This window comes from Oreochromis aureus, linkage group 3, assembly GCF_013358895.1.
Source record: "Oreochromis aureus strain Israel breed Guangdong linkage group 3, ZZ_aureus, whole genome shotgun sequence".
Lineage (NCBI taxonomy): Eukaryota > Metazoa > Chordata > Actinopteri > Cichliformes > Cichlidae > Oreochromis > Oreochromis aureus.
Window position 1 is genome coordinate 30,068,570 of NC_052944.1, and position 23,186 is coordinate 30,091,755.

General features: G+C 37.9%; 2 protein-coding genes and 1 long non-coding RNA gene across 3 annotated transcripts; 2 read left to right on the top strand and 1 right to left on the bottom strand.

Moving 5' to 3' along the window:
- Positions 1–6,161: 6,161 nt before the first annotated feature.
- LOC120439165 lies at positions 6,162–6,445 on the bottom strand. Its single transcript, XR_005612432.1, has 2 exons — positions 6,378–6,445; positions 6,162–6,241 (listed from the first exon to the last, which is right to left on the bottom strand). It is a non-coding gene; the product is annotated as an uncharacterized LOC120439165 (long non-coding RNA).
- A 7,765-nt stretch (positions 6,446–14,210) lies between these two features.
- LOC120433558 lies at positions 14,211–15,804 on the top strand. Its single transcript, XM_039599921.1, has 4 exons — positions 14,211–14,303; positions 14,470–14,505; positions 14,714–14,980; positions 15,512–15,804. Exons 1-4 carry the CDS (start codon positions 14,267–14,269, stop codon positions 15,802–15,804), a joined length of 633 nt encoding a protein of 210 aa, XP_039455855.1. The 5' UTR covers positions 14,211–14,266.
- Positions 15,805–16,329: 525 nt separating this feature from the next.
- Positions 16,330–21,775, top strand: LOC120433561 (Fc receptor-like protein 5). The gene is made up of 6 exons (XM_039599929.1): positions 16,330–16,500; positions 16,587–16,862; positions 20,211–20,489; positions 20,588–20,863; positions 21,006–21,137; positions 21,699–21,775. The coding sequence occupies exons 2-6, from the start codon at positions 16,793–16,795 to the stop codon at positions 21,773–21,775; spliced, it is 834 nt and encodes a 277-aa protein (XP_039455863.1). The 5' UTR covers positions 16,330–16,500; positions 16,587–16,792.
- The last annotated feature ends 1,411 nt before the right edge of the window (positions 21,776–23,186 follow it).

A 23,186-nucleotide genomic window follows, 5' to 3' on the forward strand; every position in this document is an offset into this window, starting at 1 on the left:
CCACGACCAGAATTCTCAAACAAAAATACCACATTTTATGTTCAACATTATGTCATGCACAGCAGCATGCAGGTTAGAAAAGTACAGCTGTAACATATGCAGTGTTAACTGTTAAGGACAAGAATACTACATGGCACAGATAAATATTTCTTGCTCAAATTCCAAACATCAAAACTTGACACAGAAGAAACGTAACAAGACTTAAACAAGATGACTGAAAAAGAGGAACAAAACAAGGGCGTAGATTTGGTTTTGGCATTGGTGGGGACGGATGATTCAACCACCGAACCCTGGCCTGTTTCTTTTTTTTTTCCTTTTTGTCTTTGCTTCTTGATAACAAAAGGAATAAAAACTTGCCTATGCATGAATAGCATATTCTACAATTCATAGTTTTATATGTGAATTATATAATGTTAAATTACTGACATGGCAACATGTTAGTCACGGTTACATACAATTTTAGACTGATGTGGGCCAAAGCCTAGCACATACTTACCAACCTTGAGACCTCAGAATTAGGGAGACATTAAAAGGGCTGTTGGGGGGGTGTGGAGTGGTGTACATATCTATATATATATATATCTATCTATATCTATATATATATAGATATAGATATGTAAACTTGAATTTTACAATGTTTGTTTATCAGATAAAATAATTTAAATGTCACCGTTATTGTTGTCCGGCCAGAAACAGGCGGGGTGTCCAAATTCAGAGGCTGCGTCCACCTGAGGACCAGGTGTTGTGCCAAAAAGTGATTGTCTGCCAAAACTGATTTCGGTGCTATAAATAACTTGTTGATCTATAATATGTGAAACATATGTCAAATATATTCCTCATGAATTATATCAAGTCATCTTGAGCAACAAACAACATTCCGGTAACAAGGTAGAAGCCGCAATCAGTTTTTGGCAGTGACTTTTATGTATCCTTTATTTATGCAGTTAAAAAAAAAATTATTGTGTACTTTAAAAATTTCTCTTTTAAGAGTAATCTGGCCAAGAGGACAGCTGAAATTGCAACAAATGCAAAAATAGTTCTGTAAACATATTTTAAGTGGACAAAAGGGAGCTGATTGATTATAATGGAAGTACAATAACACAGATATTTGAAGTTTACACAGCTACATTCTCGCCTGAAAATATGTTAAAAGTTTATTTTGCAACCCAGAAAGAGTAATAAGAGTAATATTAAAACTAAGTAGCTGCAGTAGTAGTAGCCATTGATGGAAACTGGAATTGGCAGTGCCAAGCTGGGATATGGTTTTTCAATTTTGTTATCTGGGTGGAAAATCGGGAGAAACTGGGGAGAATGGTGGCTCCGGGATATGAAATTCGGGATTGTAGCATCCCTGGATGCTACAATGAAATTCGGGATTCTCCCGGGAAAATCTGGAGGGTTGGCATGTATGTATGGCCTAGCATAGCCTGTAAAGTTATTATGACGGACACATTTTATGAGTGAACTTGACTTTAAGTGACTTACAGGTTTCTTTAAAAAATACTTTCTTATATCCAGGTTCTTCCTCTTTGCTGCCATCCTCCTCTCCTCCTTGCAGGTCCTCGCAGCGCAGGTTTGCCGCTGCTAAAACTAAACAGAGCTCCCTGAAAGGCACAGCCAATCACATTGGCCATATTTGTCACATGAGGTAGGACTCCAGTAGAGAACGTAATTTAACTCTTTCTGCACCGCTGGGTGAATGAGACGCTGACAGATCGTTTTTTTCTTTCTATCGGGTTTGTTTTTCTTTACTCGAAGAGATCAAATTATTGGTGGGGACAATTCAATAATCGCTGGATATTGGTGGGGACATGTCCCTTCCGTCCATGCTAAATCTACGCCCTTGGAACAAAATATAACAAACTATATCAGGAAGAGAACCCAAATAACTAAAACTAAGTCCTGAGAATATAAATTCAATTAAACTAACTAGTAATAAAATCTTTAAGTAAGCAAATACAAAACTCAAAATGCAACATCAAAGGAATATAATATACTAAAGTCACCCAAGCCTGCGGTTCTACCTCCGTATCTAGTAATTTATTTGTGATGACTACTCCTCACATATATGTTTCTAATATGTATTTTAAAATGTTGTTATATTTGAAGCTGAAAGTTATTAACAATTATTTGTTAGCTCCCACTGACAATTCACCCAAAACCATGTGCTTTGATGATAGCACTTTACTGAGGTCACAAGATTGTTAATCTGAGGTTTTTTCCCCCTTCAAAAACACACTTGGAGCAAAGCCATAACTAGGCTGAATAGACACTTGGTGTACTGTATAATGCTTTCAGGTTAACCCTAGCTGTCTGACAATATTAGATTGGTGGGGATGTCATGGATCAGCAGAATGATAGACCCACTCACAGACCGGTTTGTTTACGTGTGAATAGAAACAGAGGCAAAGCAACTGGTGAATCTCTAATGCAGGGGTGTCAAACTCCAGTCCTCAAGGGCTGCTGTTCTGAAACTTTTAAATGTGTCCCTGCTGCAATACGCCTGAATAAAATTAGTAGGTCATTAGCAAGAGATTATTGAACTCGACTGCGTGCTTAGGTTACAACCCCTAACCCAGGGGTTTCGAACTCCAGGCCTCGAGGACCCAAGTCCTGCAGGTTTTAGATCTCACCCTGGGTCAACACACCTGAATCAAATGATTAGTTCATCACCAGGCCTCTGGAGAACTTCAGGACATGTTGAGGAGGTCATTTAGCCACTTGAATCAGCTGTGTTGCAGGACACCGGCCCTCGAGGCCTGGACTTTGACACCTGTGCCCTAACCCTACTTAAGTAAATTTAAATAAATGTAATTGTTTGGAATAATTTACTTCTTAAAGCAATTTTATTGCACCACATTCATTCACTCATGAGCTGCTGTGACATGAATCAAATGGCTGAATTACCACCCCTGAATTGCCAGCATGTTCTATAGTCTCTTGCTAATGACTTATTAATTTTATTCAGGTGTGCTGCAGCAGGGACACATGGAAATGTTTCAGGACAGGACGACTGGAGTTTGACATCCGTGCATTAGATATTTGGGAGTGGCGGTGAAAGTATTGCAGGCTTTCCAAGGGCAAACATGCACTATTGTTTTAAACTCACGGGGCTCAATACACACAGAGAGACTGATTATTCCACTGAAAGACAAACAAAAACTCATATAAGACAGAAGCAGAGCACGTACATCACTGTAGCAATAATATGGCAACAACTGAGTATCTGCTTCCGTCTTAATACTCAGCTTGATTAGAAATGGAGAAGCAGGTGAATCTGATCAGCTGATCCTCTACAGGAGAGCAGCCAATGGGGCAGCAGAGAAAATGAGTGGAGCTTCCTCTGAAGGGAGGTAACACATGTCCACAAACACCAACAGGAGAGAGAGAGAAAGAGACAAAAGGCAGGCCATCACGAGAGAAACTCAGGGATCATGACAGGAAACTGTTGGGTTTATCTGGCAGAACCATGTTACCATGGAACTACATGGAAGACAAGGTATTCATGTCAGAGAATAACAGCATTTAACTTGACAGTGGCACTGCTGCATTAGAGTCTGCACTGGCTCTTTCTATACCTGTGTGGGTTCAGTCAGGGTACGTCTGCTTCTTCCAAACATATGCATGCTAGGTCAATCAGTGATTTGATTTTGGCTGGAGGTGTGATTTTCTCCTTCCTACTCTGTTGACCCTCTGATAGACTGGTGACCTCTCCAGGGTACACCCCTCTGTGAGTGAAGAATATGGAAATTTTAATCTACAGCAAATGGATGTATGAGTAGATGACTCACACTGGGCATTTTGTAGTTGCACAAAAAGAACAGGATATTCCTGAGAAGACCAGTAAGAAATGATAAAGTAATCAAAGGGCTTTTACCCTATGAAAGTTATTGAAAACAGAAGTCACACGTCTACTTCAGTTACTGAGTGAAATAACTTATTGGGTGTTCTTTCTAAGCTGAGACAGTCAAAACTTCATTAGAATATTATTATAATTTTAAATTGATGTAGTGTAATTATTAATGTTTTTATCTATTACCTTTGATTCATCATATCTGCTGTCTAAACACTTTCACAATCCTGCTGCTTTTTTTTTACAGCCAAGAAAAAGACAATCTTTCTATATTTATAGAATAACCAGATGATGTTTTTGTTGTAAAACTGAACAAATAAACAAACAAATAAATACTGTATCACTGAGTCTGTTTGATGAACAAGTACCCTCATCAACACCCAAGGCATCAGCAGTTGCAAGACAGTAATCTGTGTATTTGTTGGTTACCTCTGAAAATCAATATCTAGGCTCCAATTTTTAACAGTAGAGTAAATCCTGTAGTCAGACTGTACATAACGTTTTTATTTCTGTCCTTCTCTTTCCGTGTACAGCTGTGGGGTTTATGAACATTCCCCACTCTGAGCCATGTATGATCTGATACCACTTTACTTACTTTACCATTTTAGAACACAAGCATTCAAGTCAATTTGAATAAATTTTGTTTATTTATCAACAATTCACAATAATAGCTGCCTCAAAATGCTTTATTTTATAAGATAATCACCTTAAAATAAAAAGTCCGCTTTAAACAAGCACCTGGTAACAGCTGAGAGGAAGAACTAAGTCTGACACTGACAGAAAATAAAACCTGTGCATGGTAACAGTCATGTGTGAATTAGATCTATCTGGAGCAATGAAGCGCAGAAACAAGACCAAGTGTGCAAACAACTTCAACATGTTTTTCAACCAACACAACAAATGAGACTGTAGATGTAACAATATATGAAGTTCATACAAACTGATTGAGTTTTCTTATAGGAAACACATATTCATATAACACAATTGCTCTCTCCAAGCAGCTTACATAAAATAAAATTTAAAGTTGATCTTTAAACATGGGCGATTGGGGCGATTGTGGCTCAAGAGTTGGGAGTTCGCCTTGTAATCGGAAAGTTGCCGGTTCGAGCCCCGGCTTGGACAGTCTCGGTCGTTGTGTCCTTGGGCAAGACACTTCACCCGTTGCCTACTAGTGGTCAGAGGACCCGGTGGCGCCAGTGTCCGGCAGCCTCGCCTCTGTCAGTGCGCCCCAGGGCAGCTGTGGCTACGATGTAGCTGCCATCACCAGTGTGTGAATGACTGGTTGTGTACAGCGCTTTGGGGTCCTTAGGGACTAGTAAAAGCGCTATACAAATACAGGCCATTTGCCATCTTTTCCTAAAGCTGTTAAAAGAAGAAAATCAACTTTATAGAAAAATGTCAAGTGATGCTTAATTCATCCAGGGGAAAAGAAACATGTATGCTTATCATACACATTGACTGATTTTAGAAACAACACAGGAAACGTCTGTAAACATGCACTGCTCAAAAGAAATTAAAGGAATTATTTTTAATCAGAGTAAAACATCAGATCACTCAAACGTCTATCCGCGATGAAGTAGCAGAAAATGCAGTTAACACTGGGTACACTAGAGGGGCAACAGTGAAACAACCCCCCAAACAGGATTTGTTTTACAGGTAGAGGTCACTGACATTTTTTCCCTCCTCACCTCTTCTGACTATTTTTTCACTATTTTTGCATTTGGCTAGTGTGATCATTGTTACTGGCAGGGTGAGATGATCCCTGGATGCTACAAAGGTTATACAGGATGTCCAACTCCTCTAGGATGCCAGTTCAATTCATGCTCACGAGTTTGTCACCCACTGTCAGACCCTATTGTGCTGTGGGTCCTGGGTTCCTCCTGGTATGACGATGCCCAGCCTCATGTGTTGAGAGTATGCAGGCAGTTCCTGGAGGATTAAGGAACTGATACCACTGACTGGCCCCCACACTCGCCTGACCAAAATCCAACTGGGACAACATGCTTCTCTCCATCTGACGCTGCCAGGTTGCAGCTCAGACTGTCCAGGAGCCTGGTCCAGATCTTGGAGGAGATCCCCAGGACACCATTGTCTCATTATTCGTATGCTCCAACATTGTCAGGCATGCATTTTTATTTGTTATTTATGTATTGAGCAATCTACATGTAAAAACACTTGCAGTTCAATGAAAATCCATGTCTAAAAAACATCCTAGTTTTAAAGTCAGATCATCAGTTGGTGCTATTATGATGAAAGAAAGTTTGTTTGACTTTATTTGTTTCACAAAACAGTGCATAATCTCATTTCCTCCAATGATCTCTTTAATTGTAATGGAATTAACACAGTTTTGTCACTGATCCAGTTGGTTTTGCAGATCTTGTTATTAATCTGAAAGAAACAGTGCAGCATAATTCAGTCATTAAAGGTGATTTAGAACTAAATTTACTTCCTTTAAAAGTTACTTGAGTTCATCGTTGCAGCAACAAATCACAACATGTAAGATATTTTATTTCTGCACAGTTACCCAGAGCTGTTTGTGATTTAACTTCAGAATAAACTGTTTCATCAGCTGCTGCAGGAGCTGGTTTCCCTGCAAATAAAGAAATGATTTGTCAAATGTGATTTCAAGCACCTCTTTGTTCAAAGTGACAACTTGATTTATTTATACAGTTTTCCTTGTTGTTTACTTACCTTTGTGTCTCTTGGGTTTTACTTTAGTGTAATAGATCTGTGCGTACAACAGACTGTCATCTAAAAGAGGATGGACAGATGAGCAGCATTAAAAAACTTGAGTAGCTTTAATTTCCTTTATATTTTCTGTCAATCAACACCTACGATAACTCATCACATGAAATGACTGAAGGAGGTTTTGAAGCTCTATTGAAGGTGAGATTTTATTACAAGCTGTTACTGTCATGTTTGAAAACCTGTTTCTTTCTCTGCAGATGTTGGCTCTGATTTTAGTGTCAGATCACTTCAAGCTTCCTCCACCCTGGTTATTAAGGTCAGTGACTCTATAATACAATGATATCTAACCAAAATCATTGCTTAAAATGATGAAATAATGATGTAGTCAATGATGATTGCTTGCTACATAAAAAACAAAACAAAAAGGTACATATTATATTACTTTACTCACCGTTGTCTTTCTCGGTTTTAGCTCTATCGTGGGAGACCTGTGCATACAACACACTGTCATCTGAAAGAAGATGGACAGATGATCAGGATAAAAAAGCGTGAAGCGTGTTAAGTTTGATTACATTTATATCTCTGTCAGTCGACACCTCACTGATCACATAAACCTGTTGAAGGTCTATTAAAGATCAAATGTTTCTGTCATGTTTAAAAACATTTGTCTTTCTATGAAAACCTGTTAGCCCTCGTTTTAGTGTCACATCAGCTCAACCCTCCTTCATCCCTGCTCAGCACGACCCTTCCACTGAGCTCAAATCCAAACTTTAGGGATCACTCTTCACTTTTCCATCTTTTCCATTTCATACTCCTGCAACAGTTCATGCCATTTATGTCCTTTGAAAACAAGATAATGTGCTCTCATCAACAGACTCCTCAAATGTTTCTTCTATTCTCTTATTTCTGTTGACAACAGCGCTGAAATTAATTCCACATAATTCTTCTAGGTTAAAATATTAGAATAACAATAATAATGATGATGTTTATTACATAACTTGGCATAGGAAAAACCAAAACCAAACGTAATTACATTAAAAAAAAACTATAACAAAATAAAGAAAAAATAATAATCTCTGAAATGTAAAAACAACCAAACAAAATATAAGCATATAAGCAAAGATTTAAAAAAATGAAGACATGAGGTTGATTACTGGTTGTTGTCTCATACTGTTAGTAGTGACAGGAACACCAGCAAAAAGTGAAACTAGAGAATAATCAGTGAGGAGGAATGAGATGGATTCATAAAACAGATTCACAGTGGTTTACGTTTTGTAGGACAGATTGATCTCCTTAAAGTTGAACTGACCCTGTGTTACACTGGAAGAACCAAGCATTCAGCTTCTTTTTTTCTTAGCTGTGTGGTGTGAAGTTGATTTCTTATACTTCCATGTTTACACATAAATAATCACAGTCTACATACTTCTGTGCTACTGTATCTACTTTACCATTTTGTGTGTCATGAAGGTCTTTGATTGATTCATAAACACAAGCATCACCTACAAAAACAAGCCAATGTTAGGTTAAAAATTGAAATTCTTATGTATGGATTTTATCATCTTCTAAATCAGCAAACTAGAAACAGATATATTGGACTTTGAGTTTTAAAATTGTCAGTAAATAAATTGATGAATAAAGGAGAGTAGAAGCATGTTGACTGTGTTGAGCTTCATCCTTGATCATGTGGTTCATAGCAGAGCTCTGATTTGTGCTCCGAGTCCTGGTAGAACAAAAAACGTAGTAAAACTGTAGATTTAATAAGAAACATAGGATGTAGTTCTAGTACTGGAGAGGGGAGATTTTAACCAACCTGGCAAAGAATGAATCTGTAAGAAAAGACAGTTACATTTTTTTTATTGTAACCTGTTGTGGTGCAGTAATAGTACATGCAGCATTCAGGATACATCTGTGATGTTCATTAATAATGGTCTCACCCTTTGATTGTTTGAAGCGACACAACAGCAGAAGAAGAATCAGTAAAACTCCACAAACGAGTCCAACGATCAAAGGAGTGACAAATGAAGAGCTTTCAGATTCAGGTGCTGCTGTAATAATAACAGGTTTTAATTAGATGTATTTATACAGATTATCAACATAATTTACATGAAAACATTTTAAAACATAAATACTACTTACAATATTACTATTCCTAATAATAACTGAAAAATATTTAATTTGCTTTACTGTCATCCTTCTCTGTGGTGATTATTTGTCTAAATAGTGATACAAAAGAAACTTCTGAATATCATATTACCTGTTCATCACTTATATGTCATATTATTTTGATTAGTTTGTCATTTCTATAGATAATAATATGAGAAAGCTTCTAATCTGGAGCTGTTCAAGCTTGAACAAATGTACACAACCACTCAGCCCCAATCTGTAAGACCATTTAAAAGTTTCCTTTATCCATGTTATTTATAGTCATTCCTGTTCATATTGTAACTTGAGCAGAGATCTTTAACCCAACAGCATATTTTGATTCAGGTGAGTGGTGATCTATTGTGTGAATAGTTTACTCATTCAAAAACATAATGTCAGTTTTACAGAGACAAAAGTTTGTATTTCTTTTCATCACTTTGTATTTATACTGTAAAGCTGGCTATGTGCTAATAAACAGCCTAAAAATGTTTCAGCTCAGAAGAACAATTACGTTTGTCTACAGACAGTGTGAATTTTTATTAGTAATGATAATCATACGGTAGATAATGGGCGAGCATAGAATTAGATTCATGTCTTCATGTATTCTAAATTTTGTATAAAGAACATAATGAATAGTGACAAATTGAAGTGATCACTCCAATCTGTTGAACACTTGTCTGCACTCTCCCTTTACACCTGTAGACTCCATCATGGGTTTAAAAAGCATATTTAACTTCCTGAAGTTATTTTTCTTTGGATGTTTTGCATCCATGGAGAAGACACGAGTCTCACATCTGATAATTATCTTATCTATCACATTTTGGGTTCCTAGAAGAATAAAAAAAACTCACCCCTGTGATCAATCCTGACTGACTGGCTGTACTCTGTGTAGTAAACTGGGTTTCCTCTTCCTCCTCTGCACCTGTAGAGTCCTTCCTGTGAGACACTGATTTGTCCATTTGAGTGGAAAACTGCATCTTGTGTGGTCAGGGCTTCAGAGGATTTCTCATCTCTGTACCAGTAGTATTTCCATCCAGATGATGATGATGATGCGTTCACAGAGCAGGTCAGGGTCACACTGCCCCCTACTGGAAGGTCTCTCATGTCAGAAGTTATTTGGGCCTTTGGTTGATCTGCTGTTGAGTTTAAAGAAAGACAGAAAAGAATTATATGAATATATACGCCACACACAGGTTAAGATCACGCTGATGTTGTCTGCATTAATGTTAGCTCTTGTATACCTCCTCTCCAGTTTCCAACAACATGTAGGCAGGAATATAAGAAAGTATTTTTCAAAGAAACCTGTAAGTCACTTAAAGCCAAGTTCACTCATAAAATGTGTCCGTCATAATAACGTTACAGGCTATGCTAGGCTTTGGCCCACATCAGTCTAAAATTGTATGTAACCATGAATAACGTGTTTTGGAAACTAACTGCACAACAGGCAGCACTATTAGTTATCTCAGTCTCAGAGTAGCATTTCTAATTTTGATTGAAGCTGTCAGAGAAAACGGAGCCTCGAGCAACCCAGGATATTAGTTTACAGAGGCTGTTAAAATTATATGTCTAACTTTAAAATGTTGGTGACACAATAATTTCATCCTAATGGTACTGACATATTCATAGGGTTAATTTTTGAGACAAAATATCATGAGGTAGTCATGATTTTGCAAATATTCCACCTTGTAGTGCAGTTTGCACAAATTGTTTTAAAAATGCACTCACCCTACAAACATTACTGATGAGTCAAGGTCTGCACAATTTGACAGAAGCACTGAAGCAGCTACACATTTTATTCTTATTGTCATGTATGTCCTATTTGTCAGGTGACAGAAGAACCAACACAAAGCTCAGAGAGTAATGGTGATACAAGATCACCGGTGGAATTGGATGATGACTTGGTGGTTCATGACTGTATTTGAAGCACATGTGTGACTGCATGTATTTGGAATGTCTCACTGTTATTGATCAGGTGACAGAGGCAGCTCTGCCATGTTGTAGCTCGGACAGAGGTGAAGAGGCAAGGTCACAGGTGACTGACTGATGATTTGGTGCTATAGATTAACTAGTATTTATTATCATGACAATTGTTAGGCTGCTGATATAAATTGATTCATTAGTGTACATTTGACAAAGAATCTGAATTGACATGTCTCACTTTTTATATGGCACGAATCAATGTGTTATTTTATTAGGTGGCAATATGTCCTAGTGCAGTCAGAGGGGAAGAGCCAGGGCCAAAGGTGAGACACATCAAGCACATAATAATAATTTTAATCTGAGGATAAAACACAGGTACTGAGGCTGAAAGAAGCTTCAGTGCTCTCAGAAGACTAAAAACATGGCTAAGGTCAACAATGACTCAAATGAGATTAAACAATGCTGCTGTATGCCATGTCCACCAGGAGAGACTGGACAGTATAGATGGAAAACCAATATGCCAGCAGTTTATCTCAGTTAACGAGAGGAGAAGGCATGTGTTTGGCTGCTTCACATAGTGGAGATTGAGTTGTTGTGTGGGGCACCAGTAGTCCATGTCTGTTGCTGTAACAGTAGTTCATGTTTAGAATAAAAAATCCCAGCTCACTGATTTGATCGGGGCAACAGTGCCTAAAATGTTGCAGAATTTTGCTGAGAGATCTTTTACTTTGTGGTAATCTTAGATGAGTAGTTTTATGGACAAAAACCAGCAGGTCATTCAGTGTTCCCTTAGTGCTAATGTATCAGAGATGTTGGTGTACTATAACTGAAGTAATGTTGTTAAGTCCTTAAAGTCATATTCTTTTATTGTCATGACTGTATTTGAAGCAATTTTATTTTTGTATGATACCTGATTTATATGGAATATGGCTGAAGTAAACTAAAGCCTAAAATACTTAGTCAGTCATTTGTTTAATAGTAATTTAACATTATATAATTCACATATAAAACTATGAATTGTAATTTTAACTAGAAAGAGAAAATTTCTGAAGAAATTTTAATTGTGCCTATGCCGCTGCTAATCAGTGTAGTTTGCCATTCATACAGCTGCTTAGGGCAAAACTCAGAAGAGCAGCCATTCTCCACCATGAACTATGGTAAAAACAAACACCGCTCACGCTTCACAGATGACAGCTTACAGTTTTGTGTAAAGATGAGGTGACTTCGTACAGCGCCAATTTGCAGACGCTGTGCACACAGGTTCATGAGCAGAAGTCCCATTGAACCACGGCAGACCCGACAATGTTTGCATGAACACGCTTTGAAGCATTACGTTATGGACCACTTTTCACACATGGTTGGTGTACCCACACAGCCGGCTGTAGCTTTTCAACTCACACACACCCAAAAAGCAGCCGAGAGAGCACAGACTACGCCCGAGAGGCGTGATTGCAGGTGCCGCTCAGGTGGGTCCACCTCCCCTGCAGACCACGCCCCGCCACACACATCAAACACGTAAAATAAATATTTATGCACGTTTGCATTCACTTTTTGTTATTTTTACACAGTGTTCTGAATGAATAACAATGCTCTACAGCCAATCTTGTGTATTATTATACAAACTTTGGTTGTAAGATTCAGATAACTATTTAATAAAAGCTAAATATTTTATATGAGAGTAAGAAAGAAAAGTATATCTTTGTGTCCACCTTTCTCTGTTAATGCCCTACCTGGCCCCCTGGCAAAAGCTTTGCTAGATCCGCCCCTGCACAGTTACCAGCTGTCAGCTACACAAAAAAGGAGCTTGGTGTTTATTTGTCTCTCAGAAATAGTTCATAACTTCCCTTCAACTCATTCATGTCACCTAAAGGGTAAACCTGTTTCTCCATCACCAGTTCAGCTCTGATGATTCAGGAAGGACATCAGCCATTTTTACAGCTGTGGCTCCAGCAAACATCAGCTGATACTAGAAATTAAAATCAAATGAATTCTAACAACAGCTGATCAAGCTTAAACGTGCTGCTGTTGTTTAGCGCGATAAACAAGAGCGAAAAGCAGCTCGTTGATCAGTTTCGTGATTGAAGTTTCAACAGGCTAGAGAATGACAGGGAGGCTGTCATAAAGTTCCACATCAGTAACTTAGCGCGCACACAGCTGTATAGAAACTCCGTCGTGCTAGCTAGCACGCAGTATGAGTTATTGTAACTGATTGTACAAAGTCGGCACAACGAAAATAAACTACACCTAAACTCGGTTTATATCTGACCCAAATAGACTGCAGGTCATAACTTCTTACCTGAAATTCAGTTCACCTCACGCTCCAACCAGCCTGCTTCTCCTGCCTTCGGTTTCCCTGATCCACGATTGAGCTCTGCGTTAGCCACCACCAGTCGATCGGTGGTTGCCTCGCCTCACGCTTGAGAATAATAATAATAAGAAGAAGAATAAATCCGACGAATAGTAATAAGTGTGCCTCTTGGCATAGGCACACTTAAATAGTTTAAAAGCATGTAGAATAGCATATGCAGACAAGTATATTTCTCCTTTTTTTTTATCAAGAAGCAAAGACAAAAAGGAAAAAAAAACAAACAGGGCAGGGTTCGGTGGTTGAATCATCCATCCCCACCAATGCCAAAACCAAATCTACGCCCCTGATTTAAAGCACCAATGTCATTAGAAGTAGGTATTTTAACTACAAATATTTATCTATGTCATGTGTTCTTCTTCTTTTCCTTAACAGTTAACACTGCATATGTTACAGCTGTACTTTTCTAACCTGTATTCATCTGCTACTGTGTATGACATTTAATTTTGAACATTAAATGTGATATTTTTGTTCTTTGTTTCCTAAACGTGATTGATGCAGTCATCACTGCACTGCATGCACTATGTTGCTTAATTTGTGTTTCAGAACTTTGACCACAGAATGAGTTTCTGTGACAAACCTGCTACATAATGGTAACTATGATGTTTCATTTGCTCTTCTGTTTTTCTGTTCTAAGTATCTTAGTTGTAGTCTTTAGATGTAAAGCCCTTTATTCCTCCATCTTGCAGACAGTAACTCTTTTCTAACATTTATCTTCTTCCTCATTTCTAAAAAAACCCAACAACAGTGGACTTTTTATTCAAAACCACAGGAGCGTCAGATGCTGCAATACTTTTATAAACCCTGTTGATCTTTAACTGCATGGCATGTTTAATTTCACACCTTTCCTGATCAATTATAAATATATAAAGAAGTTTGTTGGTGTTGGTGGTGTAGAAGGTCTGATGTGATGTCAAAACTCTGATCTAGCAACACATTAGAAGGTGTAAAAACGAAGTTGAGTCCATGGACAACATGCTAATTATGGTTAATCATAGTTATAATTATATATAAATATAGTTACAATTTAGTTTCAGAAGCAGGGATAAGATATCATGTCAGATATGGATACTGTCCATGGTAAAACAGGAAGTGTCAGCAGTTAAAAATAAGATCTGTCATCAGTGTCCTCATGTAGGGCTAAAAGAGAAGTAGCAGTGAAGGGCTGAACACAGAAAACAAGGTTGCAGAAAGCCTCTACTCCCATAATCAGGTAAAACATTAATACTTTCTCACATTCTCTGTTTCAGTGTTTCTGTTGTCAGTAGCAGTGACAGACTTTCAGGCTCAGTGTGAGGATGGGGCTCACTGCGCTCAGTGTGCTGTGCTTATTCTGTGAGTATAAGTAACTTCCTGTATTTGCCTGATAAAGACTGAACTATACTGAGTTCCAAATGTTTGTCCAACTATTGATGCTAATGGTAAAATTCTATTCATTAAGAAGGCTTTTATTTGCGACATGTGACCACTGATGATTGAATGAAATGAATCTTTCTTACAGTGCTGAATATTACCCTCTGCTGTGGAGACGCTCAAGGTAACTGAACAGCTTTCTTCCTTTTATATTGTTCTATGGATTGATGAGTAAATAACATTGTTTTTCTTTATTTATGCTCATTTTTTACACATTATTTTCCGTTGTAAATACATTAATAATTGCCTGTAAAGTGAGAAATCTTCCTCTTCATGAAAACAAAATCTGGTCTGAACTTTTTCTGTTTGTTTATGTTTATGCTGGATTTTAGATGCTGAGCTGAGCCTTAAACCAAATGTGTCCCATTTATTTGCTGGAGAGTCTGTAACCTTCATCTGTGACATGAGAGAGGGAAATGCCACTGACTGGCTTTACAAATTCAACTGGAATGATCAAGAAATGGTCCACTTCACTAAAAGTAGCTCCTACTTACTTTACCTGACAGCAGAGCTGAGTGGGAATTATCAATGTATTGGTCGCCGCAATGGCTCAACAGATTTTACAAAACAGAGTAATAACCTGACTCTGTCCATATCAGGTAAGCTACTGTATCATATTTATTAGGCTTTCATTCAGCAGTAGCACAGCTGTGTTAAATGTGCAACTCCAGCATCAGAGTTTCAATTTATGTTATTTCAAAGTTTCTGTTTTGTATTTTTCTTTTATTCTTGTTGATGTAATGATCTCTGCACAGCAGGGCGTGGAGAGTAACATTAAGCAGAAATTTGCTGCTAGGTTACAAACTCAGAGTCGACCTGTTAAGGTTGCAAATGTAGCAGGAAGTAAATACGTCAAGTACGATGTAACTTTCAGATGAGCAATGTGAAAAGTTGTGGATATGACAGCAAATGACCAAGCAGTATGAACTTTAGTGCATTACATACAGTGAAGTGTATGTTATATATAGTATGATATGAGAGAAGTGAGAAGAATTGGTCACATGAGATGCTGCCTTCATGAATTACTTCACAGCCTTTTATTCTACATATTATGAGAAATTGTTAACGTTGAGTTTTTCCCAGAAAAAAAATGAATGAATAACAAAAACAACATATTCTAAATCAAACAGCACTCAGACCCACGGCAACTATAACAGCAGACAAGACAACTATTCCAGTGGGGGGCTCGGTGACACTGACCTGCTCTGTTCAGGGTTCTGCTGGCTGGACATATGATTGGTTCAGACAAATCCCAGATTCTCGTGAAGTAGTAATCGATACGAACAGTTTGCAAAACTTTATTCGTGTCTCAGATGAAGGCATCTATCGCTGCAGAGGAAGAAGAGGAAACCCAGTTTTCTTCACAAACCTCAGCAAAGTGTATCACAGTCAGAAAACATGTGAGTTTGATAACTTTTTGTAAGAAATAAAAGAACAAACATTTATGATGACCAAACTTTTCTGTATTAATTCATGTTTGGTATGAAAAGTGTCCAACAGGGCCTTTGTGACTCTGCAACAGAACTGGACTCAGATATTCAGCGGTGAGATGATCACCATCAAATGTGAGATCCAAGGAGGAGAAAACACTGAGTGGCAGTATGAATGGAGAACAACAAGCTCAAAAACACCTCCCACACACAGTGAATACAACATCAGCAGGGCTTCATTTTCCTACAACGGGCAATATTGGTGTAAGGGTAGAAGAGACTTGTTCTTCTCAACAGCTTGGAGTGATGCTTTTACACTAAAAGTCTGTAAGTAAAATCATCTTTGAGTTTTTTTATCTACTCTTTTTCATCTGACCAGCTACAGAAAAACATCTTTATTTTACTCTAACAAACAGCAAACAAACCCAGACCCACAATTACTGCTGATAGGAGAACAATACCAGCTGGAGGCAATGCAACACTCAGCTGCTCTGTGGGGAGCTACAATGAGTGGAAATACTTCTGGTTCAGACGCGCCTCAGTCTTTTCAGAAATTCAGGTGATTAGAAACGAAGAACCAGATCAAATGATCACTGTCACACAGGGAGGCATCTAATACTGCAAGGGAGGGAGAGGAAACCCAGTTTTCTTCACAGAGGACAGTGATCCAATCACTATTGAAAAAAGAGGTGAGTTTAAGAGTTTTCATTTGGATTAACATGGAATGCAGAAATATTTAAAACTGGACCAATTAGATTTTTGTTTTCGTAAACAGTTTCCAACAAAGCAGTTGTGTCCCTGGAGCCCAGCTGGCCTCTGATATTCAGTGGCGAGAAGATCACTGTTAGACGTGAGATTTATTTAGGTAGAAGCACTGAGTGGCAGTATGAATGGAGCAAACCCGACTCAAGCACAGTTCTGGCAAATAATGCATCCATAGATGTTAATGCATCTGTGATCAGCAGTGGAAGCTACAGGTGTATGGGTAAAAACAAACAGGAGCTGTACTCTGTGACAGAGTGGAGTGATGTCATCACACTGACAGTCTCTGGTAAGAAAGTTTAGTTTTGTTATGTCTATATAAAACACAAGGGTAACATTATATAATAACTACATAGTGTGAGGCATTAGTGATTTGTTGGTGCATCACTGATTATTTATAAAATCTTATGCAATACTATACATTGTAATTTATAAACAGATAAAATTGTGTTCTTCATCAATAAGGTCATAGCATGTTTTCTTCATTCTTTATAAATGACCATTTCTAAATTAAGCACTCCATCAAGTATAAAACACTTAGTTAAAAATAATGGTTGTAGTATCATGTAGAAAATGTAAGCAAGAAAAAAGTATTCAGATGAACATTTATGCACGTAAGGATTTATTTTTTATCAACTACTACCTTTCTGAAGTGATCCATAGTGCTTCCCCTCATTAAGTGTTTTCAAATGAAAAGTTAGAGCTAGTGACTCTGGTAATTCTAAAAGGTTTTTGTTCTGTTGTTGTTCTTGATTTTCTTAACACAAATTTATACAGAACATTTAAATATTCACTGCAACATTCAAATGTACCCTAACAAATTTATACAGAATATTCAAATGTACAACCTAACACTGTTAGGATGCTGTGTAAAATGCTGTGGGTAAACTAATTGGAATGAAACAAATGGAATGCATGGAAACCTATATTTTATTCACAATGGAACACAGAAAATATCTTAAAACATATTTAAATAGAGGGTTGAGGACCATTTTAAGAAAATATTGGCACATTGTTAATTTGAAAAAGTGACACATTTCATAAGAGCTGGGAGAGGGCAACAAAGGAGAGGGCTGGAATTGTAAGTGACTCTAAAAAGAAATAGTTGGAGGCTCAATTTGCAACTAAGTATGTTACAGTTTTGCAGGAGAGGGACCCAAGTGCAGCTGAGTCATTCAGCCATGGATCTGTCACCAACTTAGACCGTTTAATGCAAAAATGAGCCACTGTGTCCAGTAGGTTAGTACAAGTAGAATCAAACAGAACAATACTATACTATAAGTCACTGCCCTTGTATGGTGTTTGGGTCTGTGAGACCCATTTTCATTTTTTTTTCAAAAGAAAAATTAAACAATTAATTATTTTTTCAACCTGAAATTCATTGGCTTTGGCTTATTTTCTGTGAAGAACATAAATCCGAACTAATTTTCAATGACTGTACTGTACTGTACCTCCCCCCACACATTTACATTACATACAAGGTGTTCGGGTCCACTGGACCCAGGTCTAATAAAAGTGTTGAAAGTGTAGATCCTGTGTTCCCATACTCTGTCTTCCTTCTTTCTGGTACTGCTGATAGTGTTTTCTTCCCTTCCTGCTCCCGCACAAAGTTGAAACATTCAACACATTCAACATTGTTGAAAATTCAACTATCAACACCTTCTTACACCTCTTACATTCCCGCACATTTTACCCTTCTTTCTTGAGGGATCCAAATTTTATTTTCTCACACCCTGTCCCACCTGCAAATTAGGGGCATAATACTATAAATAAGACTTTGCCAGTGTGGTTCTTTTTCACAACTGATCAAGATGGCAAAAGATTATCTGCTGCGAGGGCCTTGCAATTGATTTTGGAAGAGAGAGGAGCTTCGGATGATGATGTTGACAAAGAGGTTTCAGAATATTTCACATTTCTGAAAATTCAGAGTCTGACAGTGACTTTGAAGAAGAGGTTGAGCACCATTTAGTAACAAAACAAAGACGAGTACCCCATCAGCAGCCAGCTCCAGGATGAGAACAAGCCCACCAGACAGCAAGTGAAGAAATATGGATGCCAATAAATGGTGAAATTGAATGGTCTTCTTGCCCAAGAACTGAGCCACCCTGCAGAGCTGCTACTGTGATAAGCCTGGGCCAACACAGCTGACAGTTACTCATGTGCAGGACATCAAGTCTTCATTTGAGCTTTTCATCCCAGATTCCATCCAGAAAATTATTCTGGATTGCAGTAATCTAGAAGGAAGGTGTGTTTTTGGAGAGAGGTGGAAGGAGATGGACCAAATTGATCTAAGAACCCCAAAGGCCTACTTTGGGGTTCTCATCCTTGCAGGAGTTTTCAGGTCCAAAGGGGAATCCACAGAATCCCTGTGGGATGCAGAAACCGGCAAGAACCTTTCCGTGCATCAATGTCTCTGGAAAACTTCCACAAAATTTCCAGGATTATCCGTTTTGATAACCGAGATGACAGACCAGCTCGACGGCAGAGAGACAAGCTAGCTGCCATCAGGACAGTGTGGGATAAGTGGGTGCACCACCTCCCCTTGTTTTACAACCCTGGGCCTAATGTCACCATTGATGAGCAGCTGATCCCATTTAGTTGTGAAACATATTGCTTCACGTGTAAATGTGTTGTGTCTTTCCACTCACTCCACTTGATTATAACTGATTTATTTTTTATAACATTTTATAAAAAAAAAAAAAAACGAAGCACATTAATTCATAAATGTGATCTAACAAAGGTAAAGGGAAAAAATTAACCATGTTTGCTGTTCATATGGCTTGTTATTGGGATGAAGTAAACATCTGTTGAGTAATTTAACATAAAATTGTTTGATAGTGTTAATTTGGAAAGCCAAAACTCTAGCGGGTCCACCAGACCCATGAACACTGGCTGAGTAACAAAAATACGAACACCATACAAGGGTTAAGTTTATAGTAGTAGTAGTTGCTGAGAAGATGGATAGGACTGAAGAACTATTTTGAGGAATTCATGAATGTAGAAAATGACAGAGAGGATGGAAAGGGAATGCTACAATAGATGTGAAAATGCATAACTCTATAATAAGAAAGAGGCTGCACAAGTTTAACATGCATTGATGGTGTGCAAGAAGAAACCCTTTGCTCTCTAAGAGGGACATGAAACACCAGGACTCCTACTGGTCTTTGTCTGTCTTAGTTATTTCAGCCAAAGGTAGTAATACTAGCTATCAGGGGGTAGGGTGTACTAAATTTTCCTAAAATTATACATTGTTGTTAATAATGAGTAAAAGAAGAAAAATCACTTCAAATGACTTTCTTTTTCATAAATAAAAAAATTAGCCACTGATATGTGAACATGCTTAAGAAGAACTATTCAAGAAATATTCAATGTGGTGTCTTATTTTTTTTCACGACTGTATATTTGTCACCGCCACATGATTCCAAACATAAACTGAGTTTGATCAAAGCATATAACTGCAAATGTAAACATTTCATATATGTGACGCATACATATATACTTGGTACAGGTTTACTGCTACAGAATAAGATATACTTTGTATCGTTTAAGAATTATTTGTAAAATTGTAATTGTCTCTAAAGCAAAGGGGCAGTAATTGTTTTACAGTAATATATTTCTTTTTTTCTAAATTAAACAGGAAACAGACCAAAGGCCAGCATCAGTGCTGACAGTAGAGTCCTTCCAGAAGGTGATGCAGTCACCCTGACCTGCTCTGTGACACCATCTTCTCCTGGTTGGAGTTACTACTGGTACAGAGGCAAGAAAACCTCAGACCCACTGACGATGGCAGAAGTTGTTCTCCACTCTGATGGACAAATCGGTGTATCACAGGAAGGAGACTATTGGTGCAGAGGAGGACGAGGCAACCCAGTTTACTACACAGACTACAGTGATGTGATCAGTATTAAAAAAACTGGTGAGTCATGGTGAATGTTTCTTTTTTTAATTGATGGAAGAGGTTCAAAAGTCATTTAAATAGTTATTTTTGTTTGTTTTTTATTATCTGTTTAACAGTTAGAAACAGGCCTGCTGTGACTCTGCATCCAAACTGGCCTGAGGTATACAGCAGAGAGACGATCACTTTGAAATGTGAGATCCCAGGAGAAGACACTGAGTGGGATTATGAGTGGGCAACAAGCAGCTCACATCAACCTCCAAACCAAAATGAATACAAGATTAACTCTGTTTCTACATCACACCGTGGGCACTACTGGTGTAAGGGCAGGATGAGAAGTGCACAACAGAATTCAACAATGTGGAGTGCATCCTTTCAACTAAAGATAGTTTATGGTGAGTGAATTGTAAATGTAAATATAAATGCAAATATAAATGTAAATTGTACAATTGTATTTTTTAACAGGTGAAAGACAATCTATCCTCACTGATCTTGTTCTGACTTCATAATAAATCTGAGAATATAATTTCTCAACAGAACCCCGTCCTGTCCTCACTGTGTCTCCATCATGGCTGAGTCCTGGAGCCTCAGTAACTCTGAACTGTGAGGTTGAACATCCGTCTGCAGGATGGAGCTTCTACTGGTATAAAGCTGTTAGACGGGCGTCAGGTATGTATCACCCTTACTTCAGGGGATACAGACACAGGATTCATCGTAAAATAATTCATCACCTCTACAAATATGAATCATTACCTGGAAGCATCAGTGGGATGGAAAAGAACTCTTATATTATTCTTGGACAAACACACACCTCAGGATATGTGTGCAGAGCTGGAAGAGGAAATCCAGTGCATTTTACTGACTATAGTGAACTAGTGTTTGCATGGTCTGGAGGTCAGTTTGTTTACCTTTAAAAACAAGCAAACAGAAAAGTGTGTTCCCAGTCTCTAATCTATTAATCTATCTAAAAATGTTGGACAATTGTGTTAGAAATTAATGTCTATAATGGAATTACATGTGCATTCATGTGTTCTGATAAAAATGAATACATTCATGAATAGTTTTTACATACTGAGGTTTTTTTTTTTTTTTGTGCTTCAGTGTGTGTGTATATTTCATGTTTTTCTTTCAGATTTTCATTCAACAGCCTCTCTCACAGTCAGTCCTAACAGTGTGCAGCACTTCTTCTATGACTCTGTGTCACTGAATTGTTCTGGAAACTCTTCTCAGTGGACAGTGATGAAATTTACTCAGCACGGATACCTGAGAGAACACCCGCAATGTGGCAAATGGGGGATGATGACTGAATCCACATGCAACATATATCGTCACAGGTATCAAGACGCCGTGTACTGTTGTGAGGCTGAATCCGGACAGTTAAGCAATGGAGTCAACATCACTGCACGTGGTAGGTGTTCACATCCCTAATTCCAAAAAGTTGGTACACTGTGTAAAATGTAATTAAAGAAAGAATGCAGCATCTGTGTTTAAATGAGAAAGTGCATCATTTAAAGAAAAAAAAAGTCTTGACCACTGTTTAGCATCCTTACCTCTTTGAATTGAAGCTTGATTAAGTGCTTAAAGTTTGATAAACATGCATAGCGTCATCTTCTGTCAATAGGGAACGTGAGGTCATGTAGTTGGTTGGATGACATCAGTAGACTTACTAGTTAGCTAACATAAACTAATGTAACAGAACCAATAACTCAGAGGAAAATAAGGACACTAAAACTAAAACTGAGTTTAACGGGATCAGGATTGTGCTGCCGCTGGCTGCAACAATGAGATTTATGTTAAAAGTGAGGATTTACTGTCCACGTTCACTGTCTTTTTCTTTAGGAGTAAGTGGTTCTTTGTTGTTTAGTTAGCTTGAATGACACAGGAAAATCCATCTGTTTGCCAACATTTTCGGGTTGTACAGCACTTTATAAATGAGAACAGTGTGGAGGGGAACCTGAGTCATCAGACTGACAAGCTGGGTTTACATTTATGTTAGAATACTTTTAATTAACTGCATTAGCTCACTTACAATGAAAATTAAAAAAAAAAAAAATCTTGTTCATGACTTGTGTAGTATGTTAACACTATTGGAAGTAAAAATAACTTAAACTCCAATTTTGAAAACACAACTTTCTTTTTTTTTTTTTTTTAAATAAAGCTCTGATATGTATTATGAGTCTGTGGTCTGGGAGAGAGTCCTGTAACTCTGTCTGCAAAATACAGTATATAATGACCAATGCTGGGCAATTAATTATATAGTTACTTCTTCAAAAAAGTAACTGAGTTAGGCAAACAACAAAGTTTTTTGCAGCTGTTTACCTAGAAATGCAGCCAAGGTGTTTTTTAAAGAAACATTTCAAAATATTTACAGAACAATCAGCTGTTCTGCATCAAATCTTATGCCACACAAACTATTTATAAGTATTAAGTATATTTATAAGTATTTGTGCCACTCCAAAAAATAATTTCTGTCCACTATGAGATAAAGGAGAACAACAGCCTGATACCTGCAGGCCTGACAACAGGAGATGTATCACACCTGTAACACCTGTAACATTCAGCAGTCGCCTCATTGTTCTGACACACACAACAAAACTATTGACTACACTACACACTAACTACAGATTTGCGCTAAACGTCGCAAATCTCTCACATCTCAGAACACCGCCGTCGCTCCTAAAACATCCCCCTCTTTCCTAAACAATAGATGCCACGTTG

Coding starts and splice junctions, on each gene's coding strand:
- LOC120433558 (XM_039599921.1), top strand. CDS start 14,267: ATGGGGCTCACTGCGCTCAGTGTGCTGTGCTTATTCT. Junction 14,304..14,469: donor CAGTGTGCTGTGCTTATTCT/GTGAGTATAAGT, acceptor TCTTTCTTACAG/TGCTGAATATTACCCTCTGC. Junction 14,981..15,511: donor CCTGACTCTGTCCATATCAG/GTAAGCTACTGT, acceptor TAAATCAAACAG/CACTCAGACCCACGGCAACT.
- LOC120433561 (XM_039599929.1), top strand. CDS start 16,793: ATGGGTAAAAACAAACAGGAGCTGTACTCTGTGACAGAGTGGAGTGAT. Junction 20,490..20,587: donor GATCAGTATTAAAAAAACTG/GTGAGTCATGGT, acceptor TCTGTTTAACAG/TTAGAAACAGGCCTGCTGTG. Junction 21,138..21,698: donor AGCTGTTAGACGGGCGTCAG/GTATGTATCACC, acceptor AACTCTTCTCAG/TGGACAGTGATGAAATTTAC.